Source organism: Sphaerodactylus townsendi, linkage group LG01 (genome assembly GCF_021028975.2).
Source record: "Sphaerodactylus townsendi isolate TG3544 linkage group LG01, MPM_Stown_v2.3, whole genome shotgun sequence".
Lineage (NCBI taxonomy): Eukaryota > Metazoa > Chordata > Lepidosauria > Squamata > Sphaerodactylidae > Sphaerodactylus > Sphaerodactylus townsendi.
Window position 1 is genome coordinate 185,009,622 of NC_059425.1, and position 22,205 is coordinate 185,031,826.

Sequence of the window (22,205 nt, forward strand, 5' to 3'; positions counted from 1 at the left end):
CACCCCACCAGCTGGGCTCCCAGCCGGCAGCCGGCAGCCCCTTCTGCCCTCCCCTCTGAGCAGAGGAAAATGGAGCCCAGTGCAAAATCTGAGTTTTGCTCTCCCCCCACGGGCGGCCACTGTGATGCTGAAATCCACCCCCAAACAGCATCACTTTCAATGGTGTTTAACCAAGGGAGACCAGACTCCCCTCTTAAATCCACCTTAAAGGAGAATCTGGGGTTCCCAGTTAAAACAACATTGAAAGTGATGCTGTTTTGGGATGGATTATCCCCCTCCCTGAAACAGCATCACTTTCAATGTTTAAATTGGGGACCTCAGATTTTCCTTTTAAATCCATGCCAAAGAGGGTGGATTTAAAAGGAGAATCTGGGGAAATTTGGGGGGTGCCTGCTGTCAGGGGTGCAATTGTTAAGCTAGCAGCACCAAACTTTCAGGGTATCTTTAGGAGACTCTCCTGATGATGGTGAAGTTTGGTTCAGGGGGTACAAAGTTATGGACCTTCAAATGTATAGCCCCATATTCTATTAGCTCCCATTGAAAACAATGGGGGCACCCCCTTTGGGAGTCCATAACTTTGTACCCCCTGAACCAAACCTAGGTGGTATCATTAGAAGAGTCTCCCAAAAATGCTTGACATTTTGGTGCTGCTAGCCTAAAATCTGCGCCCCCTGCAGGCCAAAAACTGAAAAACACTAAAAAATATGAAAAAACACAAACGGGGGGCGGTGCTTCGGACATTTAATGAGGGGGTTGAACCCAGGAACCCCCTCTTACCTATGTCCTTGACCTGTAGTGACTGATAACTGGGAGGAATTCACCACCATCTTCCCCAGTGGCCTATTTGAAGAAAAAGGTGCCCAGGACAAGCACTGGAATTGAACCCCCCTGTCCCACCCCCAAATTGCCCTCTGCCCACTACAAACAGGAGAGGTTTGGAGGTGGTTTGCCATTGCCTGCCTCCGTGTGGGCTGAGAGAGTTCTGAGAGAACTCTCAGGTCGCCCAGAAGTCTTCATGTGGAGGAGCTGGGAACTGAATCCAGTTCTCCAGATTAGAGTTCACCACTCTAAGCACTACCCCATGCTGGCTCTGTTGCGCTAGTTCAGGGGTAGGGAACCTGCGGCTCTCCAGATGTTCAGGAACTACAATTTCCATCAGCCCCTGCCAGCATGGCCAATTGGCCAATTGGCCATGCTGACAGAGGCTGATGGGAATTGTAGTTCCTGAACATCTGGAGAACCGCAGGTTCCCTACCCCTGCGCTAGTTGTTATTGAACCCTTTTGACACTTTCTTGGATTATGGAATGTTCTTTGGATTGTTTACTTCAATTGAATCTCTGAAACATTAGGTATTAGCCTTACCTTAGACTATAGAACCTGGTCATTGGGACAAAAAGGGGTTATATTCTTGAGACCCCAGAGTATACAGTACTGAGTATACAGTACTGACCTTGATGGACCAGGGACTACAATTCCCATCAGCCCCTGCCAGAATGGCCAATTGGCCATACTTGCAGGGGCTGATGGGAATTGCAGTCCATGAACATCTGGAGAGCCGCAGGTTGCAGACCCCTGATTTAGTAGAAGGCAGCATAATGTCTGTTCATGTGCACATTAAGGTAACTTTCCCCTGCACTCTGCCCTATCCATGGGCCTTCTGCACATTGAGCCCACACACCACACTTTTCCAGCAGACTGGTACGTACGGAAGTGTGGCTGCATGTTCATCTGCACAGTGACTTGGTTGTTCAGCTCTCAGGAATCTTTCATCCGTTAGGGTTTCTTGTTTGGATCTGCGCTGCAGGTTTTTAGTGCTTAGGAAAAAGAGAACTACCTCCCCACTGAGGATTGGGACATTCCTGGAGATTTGGGGCGGAGCTTGGATTTGGGGAAGGGAAGGACTTTAGAGGACTATAATGCTGTAGAACCCACCATCCAAAGCAGCAATTTTCTCCAGGGGAACCAATCTATATAGTCTGGGGATCGGATGTAATTTCAGGAAATCCCCAGACTTTCCTTGGAGCAGGGGTCTGCAACCTGCGGCTCTCCAGATGTTCATGGACTACAAATCCCAACAGCCCCTGCCAGCATCTGGAGAGCTGCAGGTTGCAGACCCCTGCCTTGGAGATTGGCAACCCAATTACCCCAACCCCCATCCAAGACTATCAGGAGCAAGAGTGTGGCATTTATTATTCTTTACAACATTTCTATCTACCTTTCTGCCCTTACAAGGGCCATCAAGGCTAAGGTGACCAGATTTTCACCTTTTTAAAGCGGGACGCGTGCGGGAGGCTGCCACACTGCCTTCTGGGGCACTCCCCTGTTTCCCGCCCTGTCACAGGGCGGGAAAAGGGGAGCACCCCAGAAGGCAGTGCGGCAGCCTTCCAAAAATTGGACATTTAAAAAACCCCGCAGGATGTGGGACAAATTGGTTAAAAGCAGATCTGTCCCGCCAAAAGCGGGACGTCTGGTCACACTAATCAAGGCAGATAACCATTTAAAACATACATGAAATCATAACATACTCAAAACATAAAATCACTTTGAAAAACATTAAAATCAACTCCCAACAAGTATAATTAAATCAAAAACAGTTAAAATATGTAAAAAAATAAAAATAAAAAACACATAACATACCAATTAGAAATTGGTCAGGAATGAGGGAACGCTGAGGAAAAGTTAAACAATACATAAAAGGCTCCACCTTTTGGTCGAAGATGGCAACAGATGGGAACACACAAATCTCGCAGGGAAGATAGTTCGGGAGCTTTGGTGCTATGATTAAGAATGCCCTCTCCTGGGCTGCCACCCCACCCCCACCCCAGCCCTATCTTCAGAAGATATGGACCTCCAAAGCAGGGCCTCCAAAGATGACTGTAGTCACTACGGCGTAGTGGTTGGACAGGTTGTACAACCATTGCTGACCCCTGTAGGACAGTACCCATATCGTCACAAATGATACAAGAGGAAAGAAAATTGGGGGGGGGGGACATTGTGTCTCCCAAACAGTGAACTAACCTTGTTAAGGCGTTCCAGGGTTCCTTTCAGCATTTGCTGATACTCACATTCATTTCTGTACCTACAAAGAAGTGAAACAGAAGACAAATATGGATTAATAGTAATACGCCAATGGCTCAGATTTCTGTTCTCTATGACCCTGCTCGCCACAAGAAACTTTCAGCACAAGACCATCAAGGTTAGGAATGGTCACTACAACACAACGCAAGCCTTTATTGGCATATAAAACAGGAAAAAAATTTAAAACAAAACAAGGTTAAGAAATGCAGTTAAAACTACCCTGTTTCCCCGAATATAAGACATCCCCAGAAAATAAGACGTAGTAGAGGTTTTGCTGAAGTGCGAAATATAAGGCATCCCCTGAAAGTAAGACGTAGCAAAGTTTTTGTTTGGAAGCATGCCTGACGAACAGAAGACAGAAATATAAGACATCCCCTGAAAATAAGACATAGCGCATCTTGGGGAGCAAAAATTAATATAAGACACTGTCTTATATTCGGGGAAACACGGTACTAATTTCCAGTATAAAATTTGCAACAGTTTCACAAAAGAGCACATCAGAGCTGTTCAGGAGATTGGGTATCTTATAACACTCATGCCACTGAGAACATTGCAAGAAAATGGAATTCATGTATTTCACGCGTATCTTATTGTATTTAGGGCATAGAAACAAAGAATGGTCAAGTGTTTCAACCGTGGTCATATCACATGAACAAACTCTTTTAGAACGTTCCATATTCTTAAATCTTCCCTCCAGCAGAGCTGATGGCAGCACATTACATCTTGCAGTAGCCAAAGCTCTCCTCTGTGGAATGGTCACTATGGTTAGGAAGTCCAAGGTTCAAACCTCCATGCTGCTATAGAAACTTACTCTGTGACCTTGGGCTAGGTACTCTCTCTCAGCCTAACTGGACACAACCTAACCTGACTGTAAAAATAAAATGGAAGAGGGAGGAATGATAACACAAGAACTGCTTTGGGAAGAAGCACTGGGAAGAAAAGCAAGGTATAAATATCTACATCAATAAATTATCTTCGAGACAGCATCACCCCATACGTCCCTAGGCGGCCTCTCCGATCGGCAGAGGCCAATTTACTGGTGGTCCCTGGCCCCTCGACAATGCGGCTGGCCTCCACACGGGCCAGGACTTTTACAGCCCTGGCCCCGGCCTGGTGGAACGCTCTTTCACCAGCTGTCCGGGCACTGCGGGACCTCGAGGAGTTCCGCAGGGCCTGTAAGACGGAGCTGTTCCGCCGGGCCTTTGGAGGATCCAGCCGCTAATAGTGCCCCGTCATTGGCCCTTAACATCTGGGCCGCTAATCCATCACTGAGACTCGCCATGCCTCCCTTTATCGTAGGGAGGGAGGGATTTTATATTATTGGAACGCTGGACGCCAACTAACCTACATCTTGAATCTTAAATTAAATTTAAATCTGGGCCTATATCTGATAAATGTATTAGGAGATTTTATTGCTGCTTTTAAATGTTATTTTAAATGCTATTTAATTGTACTGTTTTACATGTTGTACACCGCCCAGAGCCCTTCGGGGATGGGGCGGTATAAAAATCTAATAAAATAATAAAATAATAATAATAATAATAATAATAATAATAATAATAATAATAATAATAATAATAATAATAATAATAACTAAAATCCCATCCCAACATGGCCATACAGCCTGGAAACCACACAGCATCCCAGTAAAATCCCATCTTTTGGGGAAACGCCTCTTGCAGTAATGTAATTGAAGGGAATTTCTCATTCATGGGGCAGAAACAAATGCAGAAAAAAAATCAAAATTAACAAATCTGTGTGTGTGTGTGTGTATCTCTTTATTAATTTTCACAAATCTACAAATTAATAAATATATCAATAATCCATGCTTGCAAAGCATGAAATAAAAATCTATACGTTGATTTCCCTAGTGGTTTACCCACTCATTAACACCGAGAAAAAAATCCCTTCCAAAGAGAGGCCGTTTCCGCATGGCCATGATGGGGGTTGGGTCGGCGTATATGACGCTGACCCAACCCCCCTGGGACCGTTCACACAAACGGTCCCAGAAACTACCGGGACAACGGCGCCGCGCTGCGCCATCGCCCGATCAACTTATCTTCTCCGTGACCGTCTGGCGTGTTGCCGAGGCCAGGGGACACGCCCCCCTGCCCTGCATGACCGCTCCGGAGTCGCAGGGCAGGGGGGAGTGTCCCCAGGCCTCGGCGACGCACCGGACGGTCTCAGAGAAGGTAAGTTGATGGGGAAAGTGGGGAGGGATGGCGCCTTCCAGCCGCCATTTTCCCAAAACCTTGCTGGGGAAGCGAGGTGGGAAAATGGCGGCTTCACGCCCCTTGGGAGGCGCGAGGGTGGCGTGGCTGCACAGCAGCTGCACCCCCCCATGCGAACAGCTCCCTGAGGACGGCGTTTTTGCTGTCCCCAGGGCGCTTTTTACGGCCCATGTGGAAAGGGCCAGAGAGAGAGAAACCAAACTTCCCATTAGAACATACACTTTACACTTTCAGTTTCTTTTTTCATTTAGACTGTGAATTCAAATAATTATTAATATCTTTCTAACAACCCTCTTTAGTACAATTTACCTATTACACACGTGTCACTCCTATGAAATAACTTTATTTCTTCTTTCAGTGATGAAGGCTCGTTGGTGGATATTGAGGATCTTTTCTGCTTTTAATATAGCTCACCATGATCTGGTTTCTCTTCAGACCATATAAATCTTTCATCTTTTAACAATTCTGTATATGTCAGAATAAAACAGATACCACTTGAGTGCTCTATGGGTTAAATTACTGTAACTGGACTGCAGGGACAGAATATGAATTGTAGTCCATATTCCATATGGTATTGGGGCTGCTAATCCAGATTCGGAAATTCTTGGAGATTTTCATAAGCGGGCAGGGTCCGGTGGGACTTTTGCTGCATTCATGATGGAGACAAACAGTGGCCTGGATCCAATGTTGGGCAAACAGGAACATAAACTGACTCTTACAGGAAGCTAAATCCTTTCCTCCTTATTTATAGTTGTGCCCAGAAACCAGTTGCACAAGATCTTCCATAAACTGGGAGGGCCATTGGAGGTTTGATTGGCCGTGCAGAGTGGTTACTGCTGTCTTTTTTTCTTGTATTTCTGCTCCTGCAAGAGCTCAAACGCAAGTGGAAATTTTGCACCGGATCCAACCCGCTGACTTTTGGAAGCATAAAAGGTGTATGAAAGAGGATATATTCTGGTGCTTGTTTACACACAAATACAGTGATTCTCTCTTGAATATCCTCCAGCTTTGTAAACACTACTGTCTGTCTCTAGGTAAGGAAGTCAACCACAATGCATTGGTATCCCACCACCCAGAGGTGGGATGCAGCAGGTTCTCACAGGTTCCCGAGAGTAGGTTACTCATTATTTGTGCGTGCCGAGAGGGGGTTACTAATGGGTGATTTTGCCACTTGATTTTTGCCTTCGTTACGCCCCTCCTCTCAGCAGTAGCGCGCAGAACTTGAAGCAGTCTAGCAGGAGGTGCACCGGCGTGTGTGGCAGCCTGCGCCTGCGTGCATTCGTTTTCCACCCAAGGACTGGCACAGCAGCTGTGTCCTTGCCACAGCCCCGCCCAGGAATGCCTTGCCCCCGGAATGCCTGGCCACGCCCCCGGTGCGCCCCGCCCATCCCCATTGGCGCTACGCCACAGTTTGAATCCCACCACCATGGGAACCTGTTACTAAAAATTTTGGATTCCACCACTGCCACCACCCAATGGCAACAAACTACACATGGAGTTGGATCCCACCAATCGGTTCCATCAGTGATGGTGCCATTGTTCAGGAAAAGGCATCTTACCCTGATGCAAGGGAAAGCAGCTTGTACTAGAAGAAGGCCTCAAGGGAAGGAGTGGCTGAGGCTCAGTGGTAGGGCACTACTTGGAATGCAGAAGGTCCCAGGTTCAATCCCGGCCATCTCCAGCTTAAAGAACCAAGTTGCAGGTGATGTGAAAAACCTCAGCCCAAGACCATGAAGAGCAGCTGCCGATCTGAGTAGGCAGTACTGACCTTGATGGACCAAAACTCTGATTCATTATAAGGCAGAATCATGTATTTCTGGTAGAGTTGTGGCTCTCTGATAGAGCATCTTCTTGACATGCAGAAGGTCCCAGGTTCAATACCCAGCATTTCCAGTTTAAAGGACCAGCTAGTAGGCAAAGTGAAAGACCTCTGCCTGAGACCCTGGAGAGCAGCTGTCAGACTGAGTGGACAATACTGGTCTTGATGGACCAATGGTCTGATTCAGTTTTATTATAATTATTGGATTTACATCTTGCCCTACCCCAGCTCAGGGTGGCTTACACATAGTCAACATATACCAGTGATGGCAAACCTATGGCACGGGTGCCAGAGGCGGCACTCGGAGATCCCTCTTTGGGCACGCGCACACAGAGTTCGTCATGTGAGGGTGGAAAATCACCCCACCCCCACCCACCCACCCACACACACACACACACGTACACACATCTAGGCTGGTCTGGGCCACTGAGCACGACGTGCACACACCGCGGTAAGCAGGGAGAACTCGGCTGGCAGGCCTGGTGCCTGTGCTCCGGGTGGCTGCTGCCTGGGGGGGGGAGGGGGTGGGCACAGAGGAGGCAGAGATGCTAGAGAGGCACAGAGCAGTGCACGTGGGACTTGCTGGAAGCTACAGCAGGCTGGCCCCTGCTCAAACGGGTGGGGCAGAGGAAGAGGGAGCCAACCGTTTTTTTCTAAACTAAAATCTCAGCATTCAGGTTAAATGTGCCGGGTTGGCACTTTGTGATAAATAAGTGAGGTTTGGGTTACAATTTGGACACTCAGTCTCAAAAAGGTTCACCATCACTGACATATACAGTCAATACAATAATCAATACAATAATCAATACAATATATAAATATGTAGTACAATAAAAATGTAACCAAAAATACATAAATCAAAAATAATAAAATAAGACTTTCCACTAAAGCCTACTAGGCCTGCCCCCCTGCCTCTCTTGGAGGAGAGGTGGGCCCATTCACCACTCCTAAAGGAGCAGCAGTGGTGTAATGGTTAACAGCAGGTGTACTCTAATCTGAACGAACCGGGTTTGATTCCTCGCTCTGCCACTTGAGCTGTGGAGGCTTAGCTGGGAAATTCAAATTAGCCTGTGCACTCCAACACACAGCAGCTGGGTGACCTTGGGTTAGTCACAGTTCTTCTGAGCTCTCTCAGCCCCGCCTACCTCACAGGGTGTTTGTTGTGAGGGGGGAAGGGCAAGGAGATTGTAAGCCCCTTTGAGTCTCCTTACAGGAGAGAAAGGGGGGATATAAATCCAACTCTTCTCTTTCTTCTTCTTCTTCTTCTTCTTCTTCTTCTTCTTCTTCTTCTTCTTCTTCTTCTTCTTCTCTTCTTCTCTTCTTCTTTTCTTTTTCTTTTTCTTTTTCTTCTTCTTCTTCTTCTTCTTCTTCTATACCAAGTCAGACCAAAAAAGAATGAAAAGAGGGTGGTCCACCCTGCTCCCAACCAGGCAGTGCCCTTGAGTCACTATCCTTTGGCTGCTGTCTTGGGTTGCTGCAGCTTTTTAAGTGGCTGCCCAGCCCCACCCTCTCCAGGCGTTGCAAATGGGATGAGGAGGGACTCACAAGCCCTCTAGTTGCAGGCCACAGTTTCACAGGTCTTGTGAGCTGGTTTTCCATGCAGGCAGAAAGATGGACCGTTGCAACAGAGATAGAAAGTATAAGGCCACTTCATGTGTGAAGTGGCTTTGCATCAAAGGAAGGCAGCACCATTAGTGGAATAGATTTGTAGGATTCAACCCACTGAGGGGGGGGGGAATAGTTGGTTGTATGAATTCTTTCCTTTCCTTCAAGGGACAAAACCACATGTTTTTCTTTCATCTCCCTATTATAATTATTACTATTATTATTATTATCATCATCATCATCATCATCATCATCATCATCATATTTATTTATTTATTTATTTATTTATTTATTTATTTATTTATTTATTTATTTATTTATTTATTTAATATACCGCCCTATCCCCAAGGGGCTCAGGGCGGTGTACAGCATAAAACATCATATATAAAACATAAATATAATTTAAAACAACACTTTTAGCTCTGTGGTTTTCATACTGGGGGTCGGGACAAACAACCCTTTCACAGGGGTCACCTAAGACTTTCTGCATCAGTGTTTTCCATCTGTAAAATGGATAAATGTTAGGGTTGGGGGTCACCACAACATGAGGAACTGTATTAAAGGGTCACGGCATTAAGAAGGTTGAGAACCACAGCATCAGCTCATGGGATCACTAGAAGATCAGTAAAAATTGTCTATTTTTACAGATTGACATTGCTGCTTTTATCAGAATATCCATATTAGACATATTACTCCAATTTTGTCTAAATTTCCTTGTAAAACAAACCATTTTATGTCTCTCTTCGTCTTGCTGATAGTGTTGCTGAAAACATCCTATCATGTAGCAAAATTTGTGCTACTGCATCATGCGAAATAGGGCAAAAGAAAGTGGCTCGTTTATCATTTCTATTTATATCTTAGGTGGATCAATGTTTTATTGACTGCGTGTTTTACAAGATAGATTTATACATGTTTTGTTTTTGGATTGCAGATCTTGGATTGTAATAAAATTGATTTGATTTGTACTGGTGTTCCTGTATATTAAACTAATGCAAAATGATCCGATTTTTCCCCCAAATGTAATTCTTCTGGATATGCCTTGATCCAGTTTCCTTTAGAGGTCACAATGCTGTTTCATTGTCACCTGCAACTTTTTTTTGTAGAATAAGCATTTTACAGGGGAAGAACCCACTTCATCTGGTGCATGAAGCGAAAACTCAGTATACAGTGACAAATATGCATGTATTATATGCATTTATGCAGTGGTGGGATCCAAACATTTTAGTAACAGGTTCCCATGGTGGGTGGGATTCAAACTTTGGCGTAGCACCAATGGAGCTGGGCGGGGCATTCCGTGGGCGTGGCCGGGCATTCTGTGGGCGGGGCATTCCTGGGTGGGGCAGTGGCAAGGATGCAGCCGCTGCACCGGTCCTTGGGCGGGAAATGAATGCACGCAGGCGCAGGCTGCCATGCACGCCGGTGCACCTTTTGCTAGACTGCTTCAAGTTCTGTGCGCTACTGCTGAGAGGAGGGGCGTAACGAAGGCAAAAGTCACGTGGCAAAATCACCAATTAGTAACCTCCTCTCAGTACACACAAATAATTAGTAACCTACTCTCGGGAACCTGTGAGAACCTGCTGGATCCCACCTCTGCATTTATGTGTGCAGATAGATTGGAGAGACAGATAAATACACACTTTGGTGACGGAATGGTGCTCGTCTTTGAGTAATGATCCTGGACTTCCCCAGTGGTCTCCCATCCAAGCAATAACCAAGGTTGATCCTCCATAGTTTGTGAGAGTTGATGAGATCTGGGTAGTCTAGACCATCCAGGTCATGGCAGAGGTGGTTTGCCATTGCCATTGCCTCTGAAGCAACCCTGGTCTTCCTTGGTGGTCTCCCATCCAAGGGCTCACCAGGGCCAACCCTGCTTACCTGCCAAAATCTGGCAACGTCATGCTATCCTGGACCATCCAGGTCAGGTCAAGCCAGACACTCTGGCTCTTTCTGCACCGCAACGGTGTGGGAGGGTGTCAGCATAAACAATGCCGATGCACCCCCCTTGGGACCGTTCGCATGGACGGTTCTGGGAGGGCGGCAGGCGGCGGCGCAGCCTTCGCACAAGCTGCGCCGTTGCCAAACGCCTACCTTGTCTCCTGGCTTCTAGCTCATTGCAGAAGCCAGGGGACATGCCTCCGCAGCCTGGAGTGATGGCTCTGGAGTCGCAGGCCAGGGGGGCGTGTCCCCTGGCCTCTGCAACAAGCCAGAAGCCAGGAGACAAGGTAGGCATTCGAGAAAGGGGAGGAATGGCACCTTCCAGCTGCTGCCGTTCGCACGGCAGCGTTTGGAAGTCGCTGTTTCTGAAATACCTCGCTCAGGGAGCGAGGTTCGTAAACAGCAGCTTCGCGCTGCTCGGGGGTTGCGAGGCCGGCTGTGTGAACCCCTCCCCAGGGATGCTGTTTTTAGCGTCCCTGGGTCGCTGTATTCCGCCCGTGCGGAAACAGCCATAGAGAAAGAAAATGTAAACTTCTATGGGTTTTTAAAGCCACGTGAAAGTGGTTTAGTTGGGGACAGATATCTATGCAAAATTCAAAAGGTACATAGACATCCTCTTTTTGAGTATCTGTATAGTGGCTAAAAAAGAACTGAAACAAAGAACACATTTTTTTCTAAATTACTATAAGTGGTAAGTTTCTTAAGGTGGTCTGTGGCCTTCACACCAATGGCAATGGCAATTGCAAATGTTTGATTCTGTTACCTAGCACACTGACGAATTCTACATGCCAATGATACCCTAGCCTTTAAACCAGTGGCGTAGCACCAAGAGGACAGGGGGGTGAGATGCACCGGGCGCACGTTGGTGCGAGGGCGTTCCAGGGGCGTTCGGGGGACATGGCAGGGCATTCCAGGGTGTGGCATGCCAGGAAGGGGCATGGCAGGGGTGCAGGGCACACGCTTGCCCTGGGCGCAGTGTCCCCTAACTTCGGCTCTAGCTTTAAACCGCACATCTTTTTTCCTTCTAAGAATGGATGAACTTTTCCACACAAGTCACTTATACCATTTCCAGAATGTTAGTAAAACATTTCCTGCATGGGCCTCCACACAATTTTTTCCCCTCATTTGGTTCCAGCAACATTTCCAAGCAGCTTTTTCTTCACTGTTTCTGAAAACACTTGTACAACGATGTTTCTTGTTGACATGTTTCTGATCCAGCTTTCTTCACAGCGCAATCAAAAAGGATATCGAGGAGACAGAAAAAGTGCAGAGAAGGGCAACGAGGATGATTGAGGGACTGGAGCACCTTCCCTATGAGGAGAGGCTGCAGCGTTTGGGACTCTTTAGTTTGGAGAGGAGGCATCTGAGGGGGGATATGATTGAAGTCTATAAAATTATGCATGGGGTAGAAAATGTGGACAGAGAGAAATTGTTCTCTCTTTCTCACAATACGAGAACCAGGGGGCATCCATTGAAAATGCTGGGGGGAAGAATTAGGACTAATAAAAGGAAACACTTCTTCACGCAACGTGTGATCGGTGTTTGGAACATGCTGCCGCAGGAGGTGGTGATGGCCACTCACCTGGACAGCTTTAAAAAGGGCTTCGACAGATTTATGGAGGAGAAGTCGATCTATGGCTACCAATCTTGATCCTCCTTGATCTCAGATTGCAAATGCCTTAGCAGACCAGGTGCTCAGGAGCAGCAGCAGCAGCAGAAGGCCATTGCTTTCACCTCCTGCACGTGAGCTCCCAAAGGTACCTGGTGGGCCACTGCGAGTAGCAGAGTGCTGGACTAGATGGACTCTGGTCTGATCCAGCAGGCTAGTTCTTATGTTCTTATATTGAAATGTCCTTTCTTTCCTGCCAAAATGGCAGGCCATTTTTCATATCCACCTGTGCAGCTGCCAAACCTCCCCTTCAGTGCTTGCCCACCTTTGTCCTGGTTTTTTTGGACCATCTAATCAGCAATGCTGTGGATCATTGCTGCAGTGCATTGATGAAAACAACAGCAACAACAGTCACCAGGAAACAACATTCGGAGGAGAGGAGTGCAGACATACTTCGTTGTAAACGATGGGATAGAAAACATTTTGGAAATGGGGTAAGTGTATGTGGAAGCTGCCTATGTTTGAATGTCTGCAAGCTAAGGTTTCATGCCAAGTGTCTGGCAAAGTGAACTCCATCCCTCAAAAGCTGATGCTGCAATAAACTTGCGCAATGTTCACATTAATCTATGTTATTTGCTTTAGTCTTGTTGGCTTGAACAAGTTCCTAAAAATCATATTTCTTTTTCTTCTCACTCTTTGCTGGAGGAACCGTAAAATCTATTGCTTGCTGAGGCATGCACATCGTCCATCATGCTGACACGAGAGACTTTTGAAAACTTACACAAGCTCAGGTACTTCCCTGGCCTTACAGTTTATATTTATTGCTTCGTGTGCCTTTATGTTTTGAGCTGCTTTGGGAAGATGGAAGAATCATACGGGGGACACATCTCATTCCATAACTTTCATAATGCATAGCCTCGCACTCAATGTCTCAAAAGACACACAACAATATGCGTCAGCACGTGCTACGTTCTTCCTTCTGAAACGACTTGATTTTTCATAAATCACTATGTCAAATTGTAAAGCCACAATAAGTTAAAATGGGTAGATCGTCTATTTAGTACCAGGAAAGACCAGAAATATCAGACTCCAAGAAACACCTTTTACCCTGAATAAAAAAAAACCTATGGCCAACCTTTTTCACCATTCAAAATTCACATTGTTGTTGAATTATTGAGGTTTAACAAATGGGAGGGCTATTAGTTACAAATACATTTATTCAGTGGTGGGATCCAAAAATTTTAGTAACAGGTTCCCATGGTGGTGGGATTCAAGCTGTGGCGTAGCGCCAATGGGACTGGGCGGGGCACAACAGGGGCGTGGCTGGGCATTCTGGGGTGGGGCATTCCTGGGTAGGGCTGTGGCAAGGACGCAGTCGCTGCACCGGTCCTTGGGCAGGAAACGAATGCACGCAGGTGCAGGCTGCCACGCACGCCGGTGCACCTCCTGCTAGACTGCTTCAAGTTCTGCGCGCTACTGCTGAGAGGAGGGGCATAACTAAGGCAAAAATCACGTGGCAAAATCACCAATGAGTCACCCCCTCTCAGCACACACAAATAATTAGTAACCTACTCTCGGGAACCTGTGAGAACCTGCTGGATCCCACCTCTGGATTTATTAGGCATATTTGTGCTACATAAAATTACAACAAGGAAAGGTATAACGTATGCTGTTAATTCCCTCTTAGCGACATGACCTGCAACTGAGCCCTTTGGGGGTAGGGCGGTTTACCAAATTGAATGAATAAACAAACAAACAAACAAACAAACAAACAAACAAACTAGTCAGCTGTTTTCCCTAAAATCAGAGGATCATTACTATTAAATAGTTTTACCATGCAAACTTTGGGAGACGCTTTACCCATGATTGATGATAATAATGCTTCCCTCTGTGAATTGTATTTTGGACAGTAACATACAATATGCTCCAGTGTTTCCACCGCAGTAGGACAATGTGGGCATAGTCTGTCCGATAGGGGGAGCTTCACAATCCGACCTTGTAAAAGGGCAGGGGAGAAGACATTGCATCTGGCTCTAGTCCAGTGGTGGCGAACCTTTTCGAGACCGAATGCCCAAATTGCATAATGAACTCTGTGTGCGCGTGCCCACAGAGAGGGCTCCGAGTGCCACCTCTGGCACCCGTGCCATAGGTTCACCATCACTGGACATCCCCAAAGTTTAGCAGGGTTAGCATGGGTTAGTACTTGGATGAGAGACCACTGGTGAAGTGCAGGGTTGTTATGCAGAGGCAGGAAATGCCAGACCACCTCTAAACCGCTCTTGCCTTAAAAACCCCATGGGGTTGCCATAAATAGGCTACAGTTTGATGGCCTTTTCCACCTGCGCAGGGCATGTAAGCCACACTGCACAAAATAAGTTATACAAGACAATCCGGGTTATTTGTTTGAGCCTTGTTTGTTTCAACAAGTCCCTAAAAATCAGGGAGGGATTGTTCCATGCAGAGAAATACATCTCACCGTGACATGTCTCTGAATACGCTGGACGTCATTGTATTGCACTAACTGCTGTTTTAAAGGGATTTTAGTTATTATATTTTATAATTAGTGGAGCTTGTGTGGTTTGTAATTTATCTATCTGGATTTAGTTCTTGCTCCCCTTGTTTTGGTTGCATCTGTGGGGAAATTTTATGTTGCGCACCGCCCAGAGTCCTCCGGGGATAGGGTGGTATACAAAACCAAATAATAAACAGACAGACAGACAGACAGACAGACAGACAGACAGACAGACAGACAGACAGACAGACAGACAGACAGACAGACAGAGAGATGATAGATAGATAGATGATAGATGATAGATGATAGATAGATGATAGATGATAGATAGATAGATAGATAGATAGATAGATAGATAGATAGATAGATAGATAGATAGATAGATAGATAGATAGATAGATAGATAGATAGATAGATAGATAGATAGATAGATAGATAGATAGATAGATAGATAGATAGATAGATAGATAGATAGATAGATAGATAGATAGATAGATAGATAGATAGATAGATAGATAGACCGGCCACAGATGCGGGCGAAGCATTAGGAACAAAAACTACCAGACCATGGCCACACAGCCCAGCAAACCCACAACCAGCAGTTATGAGACTCTGTTGATAATAAACCGTGTTTAGGACCTCATGGTTCAGCTGTACCCATCTTACTTGTTACGGAATTCGTCCAGCATGCGCTGTGCATCTTTCTCTTCCCGTTCCAGCTTGGACCGGTCCGTGGCCAGTTCACGAACACGCTGGCGGTTGAGGTCAATCTGGGCCGCGAAAGCTTCTTCTAACCCAGCCAGTTCATCCATACGCTGGAAGGTCTCGAGCTGCTTGCGGAAAATGGCATTGCGCTGCTCAAGGACCCGAGCCCGATTGATGTAGTTGGCGAACCGTTCATTGAGCTCCTGCAGATTTTCCAGGCCTTGGGCTTGGGCGAGACTGCCAAACTCTGGCGATTCCGGCAGCTCTTCGTAAGCGTCGGAGCGCTCATACTTCTCCTTGCGCACTTCGCGCAGGTAGCTGCTTCTGTACATGGCGGCGTGGGGAGAATCGTGCTCGCCTGACAATCCCCTTTGCATCTGCCGTTCTCCGTCCAGGCTGGAAACGAAGAGGTCAGTGCATCTGAAAAAGAAGAGAATGCACTCGGCTCTCCTGCCACGCTCAAAATGGCAAAATAATCTGCGATCCTTAACCCCCAACTCTCCACAGGAGAAACTAAATAAAAATCAAATCGCTCCGCCTTCTCGCCCTTGGACGGCTCTTGTGAAAAATTCGGTCAGCGTTTTTGCTTTGTTCCTTTCCCATCTGTTTCAATTGTGTGTGGCCCAGCTAAAAGCAAAGGGGAGCAGGCTGTCTGGCTTTTTCCGGTTGGATTAGAACGCTAGATAGACATAGGATTTAGAGGATGGGTGCAAAGCATTCCGCTGGCCTTTCATCCTTCCCAGCCAGGGATTTTGGCATGCGGATATCGCCCTGAACTCATGTCTGTGTCATTGTGGATGTTGTTTCTAAAACAGGAACTTAAAGCTTTCCTCTTTTCTAGTGACTGCAAATTTGAGGTTTTGTGGCACGTCAAAATCATAAGAACATAAGAACATAAGAACAAGCCAGCTGGATCAGACCAGAGTCCATCTAGTCCAGCTCTCTGCTATTCGCAGTTGCCCACCAGATACCTTTGGGAGCTCACATGCATGATGTGAAAGCAATGGCCTTCTGCGGCTGTTGCTCCCGAGCACCTGGTCTGTTAAGGCATTTGCAATCTCAGATCAAGGAGGATCAAGATTGGTAGCCATAAATCGACTTCTCCTCCATAAATCTGTCCAAGCCCCTTTTAAAGCTATCCAGGTTAGTGGCCATCACCACCTCCTGTGGCAGCATATTCCAAATACCAATCACACGTTGCGTGAAGAAGTGTTTCCTTTTATTAGTCCTAATTCTTCCCCCCAGCATTTTCAAATTAGTCCTAATTCTTCCCCCCAGCATCATGAAGCAAAGATACTCTGGTCTTTGTGTGAAACTCAATGGTAAAAATAACTTCCACTGTAGAGTTGTTGTTCAAGTGCTAGAGCATCCCAACATCCCTGGTGACATGATGACATCACTTCCAGTGTGTGCCATAGGTGATGTTGCCACATTGTCAGCAATGCCAGCCTAGAGCTTGGTGGGTTTTTGTTTTTGTTTGTTTTTGTTTGTTTTTGCTGCTGGTAAGTCCCCTTTAGCCCATCCCAGGTTTCCAGGTGGGTACTTCCGGACTCTATTGAAGGAATACATCTTTGGTTTTTCATACACTTTGGCGTTTCTGGTTCAGAGCCCACGATGCTCGGGAATGCTATCACCCCAAAGGCCAGGATAGGCCTTTGACACCTTCGGCTGGTCGCAGTTGTCTACAAATTCTCTCAGCCCCCCTCCTACTTCACAAAGTATCTGTTGCAAGAAAAGGAAGGTAAAGAGTTCATAAGCTTCTTTGAGACTCCTTATAGTTGAGAAAAGTGTGGTATAAATACAAACTCTTCTTCTCTTCAGATCCAGGCTGGGAAATTCCCGGAGATTTGGGATGAAGTCAGGAGAGGAAAAGAATCTCAGTTGGGTACAATGCCATACAGCTGACCTGCCTAAACATTCATTTCCTCCAGGTGAACTCCCTGTCACCTGGAGATCAGTTGTAATCCCAAAGATCCCCAGCCATCATCTGGAAGCTGACAAACCTATTTACGCACAGTTAATTCTGTCTCTGCTCAACAGATTCAGGCTGGAGGAATTGTTTCTAGGACTGTACTGTTAGAGCGATTGATCTCTTTAGCTTATTCCCAGGTTCCAGACACTGGAGGTAAAGCCAAAGATCATTTTGGGCTCCCATGTGATGTCACTCTCAAATTCAAGAGCCGTCCAAGAAATACATTCCCTGGAGGCAACAATCTTTCGTTAGAGCTTCAAAATTCTAAATCTGCAGAAGCTGATTTAGAGGGCTCTTTTCCCATAAAGTCATTCTTTGTTCCGTCACAGTAAATTGTACGTTCTACCTTTAACGTCCTTCTAAGAATTAAGAGTCCCCTTCCGGGCACTCTTTACGGACACAATTCTAACCTGTTGAAAGTAATAAAAAAAGGAATGAAAGTGAATGCCACTGGAAAGATCAGGCGGTCTGGAATGAATTGTCACAAAGTTAATCAGAGCACGTTGAAGAGTTCTTGCCGCTGATCCCTGGAAATGTAATTGTGTGAGTGTTATTACTGTTAATACTATTACTGCTGCTATTGTTGACTGCACCCTTCCCATTCACAACTGAGTCTGTTCATTGTTTCTTTGTCAAAAGTGCTAATGCTTTGGAAATGTTATCAGCTTCCTGAGCTGCATTTATCATTAAAAAGGTGTTCTGGGAGTTTTTAGTTTTAAGGCTGAGTCTTTGCTTCAGGGCTCTCACGTTTTACATGATCTCCTCTGAGAGAGTTTTCAAGGAAAACTGGGTCGGAAAGATTCTCTTACTTAGGCCCTTTCCGCACGGGCCAAATACAGCGCCCTGGGGACGGCAAAAATGCCATCCCCAGGTAGCTGTACACAAGGGGGACGCAGCTGCTTCACAGCCGCGCTACCCTCGCTCCTCCCCAGTGGCGCGAAGCCACTGTTTCCCAACCTCGTTCCCCGGGCGAGGTTTTTGGGAAACAGCGGCTTCAAACTGCTGCCGTGCGAACGGCAGTGGCTGGAAGGCACCATCCCTTCCCCCTTTCCCAATCGACCCACCTTCCCTGCAACCGTCCGGCGCATCACCGAGGCCTGGGGACACGCCCCCCCACCCTGCGACTCCAGAGAGGTCGCGCAGGGCAGGGGGCGTGTCCCCTGGCCTCAGCGACACGTCAGACGGTCTCAGGGAAGGTAAGTTGATCGAGTGATGGCACAGCGCGGCGCCGTCTTCCCGGTAGTTTCCGGGACCGTTCGTGCGAATGATCCCGGGGGGGTTGGGTTGGCGTCATGTACGCTGACCCAACCCCCAGCATGGCCATGCAGAAATGTTTCTTTTCCCCCCTCCTGACAGCTGGATCCTGGTTGCCAATTTCCAGGTGGGGCCTGGAGATCTCCTGGGATCTCCTGGGATGTCCAGACCACAGGGTGATTCCCCTTAGGAATGGCAGCCTCCAGATAGAACCTGGGGATTCCCCAGATTTACAGCTCATTCTCCAGTTCCCCTGAAGAAAATACATGCTTTGTGGAGTGAATTCCAATGCATTGTACCCCGCTGAGGTCCCTGACCTCCCCAGGCTTCACCTGCAAATCCCCAGGAGTTTCCTAACCTGGAGCCATTCACCCACCCCAGTGAGCAGAGAACACACAGCCCTCTAGTTCCCCAGGAGAAAAATGGCCCTCTGTGGGCAGAATCTATGGCATTGCACGCTGCTGAGGTCTCTTCCCAATCCCAGCCTTCCCTGCACTCCTACATTCCTGCTGGGTGACCTTGGGCTAGTCACAGTTCTCTCTGAACCCTCTCAGCCCCACCTACCTCACAAGGTGTCATGGGGAATGGAAGGGAAAGGAGCTTGTAAGCCACCTTGAGTCTCCTTACAGGAGAGAAAGGTGGGATATAAATCTAAACTTGTTGAGGAGCAGCAGTGGCGTAGGAGGTTAAGAGCTCGTGTATCTAATCTGGAGGAACCGGGTTTGATTCCCAGCTCTGCCGCCTGAGCTGTGGAGGCTTATCTGGGGAATTCAGATTAGCCTGTGCACTCCCACACTCACCAGCTGGGTGACCTTGGGCTAGTCACAGCTTCTCGGAGCTCTCTCAGCCCCACCTACCTCACAGGGTGTTTGTTGTGAGGGGGGAAGGGCAAGGAGATTGTAAACCCCTTTGAGTCTCCTGCAGGAGAGCAAGGGGGGATATAAATCCAAACTCTTCTTCTTCTTCTAAACTCTTCTTCTTCTTCTAAATGGTGAATGGAGCTCAGATTTTAATGTTTGAGAGGTGAACAACATCAAACAATAATACAACATAGCAAATACAATGCATCAAAAACAAAATACATAACAATAAACTCAGTAACTCTTAACTAATTGAAGTGAGTAAATTAACTTACAGATTTGTGCCTAACCAATGGGTCCCCAAAGAGTCTTTACATTGTTCGCCTCTCCTCCATTTTATCTTCACAACAACCCCGTAAGGTAGGTTAGCAGAGACAGTTTGATTGACCCAACTCACCAAAAAGCTTCCATGGCACGACGGGGATTCAAACCTGGATCTCCTACATAATAGCCTGACACTCTTAACTGCTACACCACACTAGCTTAAATTTTATGCACATGGAATTTAAGGACTGAGGTGTAATATATACAAATGTATACTTTATATAACTTCAGATCAGATTTATAATACTTGTAATACCATTCACATGGATATATGTTGGCTATTCTGAAGAGCTCTGGGGACAAACTGAGCAGAGAAATCACCCTGTTGGTTGGAGCCTAAATTGTTTCTAGTTCTGTTTCTAAAGTGTTGTTTTTATCTCTTTTTCATCAAATGGCTTTATATCATTTTTATATGCCTTTTACCTACCACAGAGCCTGGGATGCCCAGGGGAAAGGTGGACATATACATTTTTTAAAAAATGCATAAATAAAAATGAGCAAATAACTGTAATCCAGGCAGATTTACACCATTCTAAGCCTGTTAACGCAGACGGGTATAATGTTGGTTGGGACAGCAGTATAAATCATGGAACTTCTATTTTGTAGCATGGAAAGTTACCCAAAAGCAATAGAAAAGAAAGTTACACTGACTTTATAAATGCTGCCAAGTAAGACATATAAGTTCTTGGTGCCATACATTTAATATTTTCTAAACAATCCAAACTATTCATCGCTGCAGAGACCTTCTCTAAATCATGAACTGAAGAAATGTAAAGAGATTCTATTATGGAACAGAGTTGATTTACCGATTGGTTGAAATGGTTCACAGAGACCCAAGTCAGTTCCTAGGCACCATTATGAGGTCATATCTCTCAACAAAAGTACAAAGAGTCTGATCCCACGCAAAATTAACATATAAGGCTTCAAGTGAATGAAGAAAGAGCTTGAAAGCCTCATCGGTAGCTGACTTCCTGCTCTTGGGAGACAATGACTTAGCTCTCAAGAGCCATTTTCATCAGCCATTCAAAGATGCCTATAGAAGATTTAAAATTCTATCCATTAATGAATATGCCAAGGTTAGTCTTAATGGATGACCAAAATGCAAGTGTATTCATGGAAATGAGTATAAAGGATAACTTAGCTAGGGACAGACCTTATGATGAAAGATGCATGGGTTGTGAGATTTTCTACCAATTTATTTATTGGGGGGGTCTTAGAAAGTCACAGAAGACTAGAATGAGAAGTTTTAACAATTGTATTGCAAAGTTAAATGATAAACTTACATATGCAAGGGGGAATACAGAAATGGAGAGAGAGAAAGAGAACGAGAGAGAGAACGAGAGAGAGAGAGAGAGAGAACGAGAACGAGAACGAGAACGAGAACGAACTGTCGGAAGCCTAGGATTTAGAAAGAAATGAGGTATAGATTAGGAAGGAGAGGTCATTGTGGGAAAGGTGATAGTTACCTGTCCAGAAGAGGATAGGGTCCAAGGAAGCACAGTCCGATGCCCGCATTGGAGTCCAAAAGGAAGGAGGAAGCAGCACTGGCCATAGAGTAACTGAACCAGAGTTTAGTCTAGGAAACACTGAGTAAGGGATTGCTGTTTGAACAGGCTACATATAGGAAAAAATGACCCCTCTGGCTATTCTAAGAGAGCCAATCTTCCTACACAAAGCTGTTCTTGGGAGAGAACAATACAGTGAATGATGGTTTGATGAGTCAAAACCAGGGACCATCCAGCTTTTGATTAGATTTAAATTGGAACTGGTAGAATTACAACTCGGGGGTATTCCAGTTCAAAGTGAGGTTGAGTGGTTCCTGGTAGTGGAGCAGGAAGGGTGTAATAAGATTAAGCAAGGGAAGAATAGGAGAACTGATTGTATTAACACTGGCTGGTATTATCATATCTTAATTAACTAATTGAAGTGAATAAATTAACTAGTTCATTTGTACCTTGCCAATGGGAGCCCAAAGCATCTTTATTTTCCAGAACAAAACCATTCTCCCCTAGTGGTTTTTTTCATGCTTAGGGGGAAAGAAATTGGATCCTCTTGTCTTCTCTATCTCTGCTGCTTATAGCTACCAATCTATCTATCTATATATATATATAAAGCTAACAGTGTTTTTGTTAGTGGTAATATAACTCAGTAACTACTGGGCCAATTCCTCTGAAAATAGTCAGCCAGGCGAGAGTGTTTTTAGATGTTCACATACCTGCAATTTCACACCTGGCCCAGGTAAAATGCCTTTTTCCTGGCGCTCCATGGTGAAGGACATGCAGCTGCCTGTGTGTAACTGT

General features: G+C 46.0%; 1 protein-coding gene across 1 annotated transcript in view; it reads right to left on the reverse strand.

Annotated features, from left to right (window-relative positions):
• The window catches only part of BFSP1 (beaded filament structural protein 1), a 59,050-nt gene extending 43,023 nt beyond the window's left edge, over positions 1-16,027 (reverse strand). The window contains exons 1-2 of the mRNA XM_048501377.1: positions 15,457-16,027; positions 3,020-3,080 (exon numbers count right to left, since the gene is read on the reverse strand). Coding sequence (XP_048357334.1) covers positions 3,020-3,080; positions 15,457-15,872 — 477 coding nt within the window. The 5' untranslated portion in view covers positions 15,873-16,027. The remainder of the gene's footprint in view (positions 1-3,019; positions 3,081-15,456) is intronic.
• Positions 16,028-22,205: the final 6,178 nt, after the last annotated feature.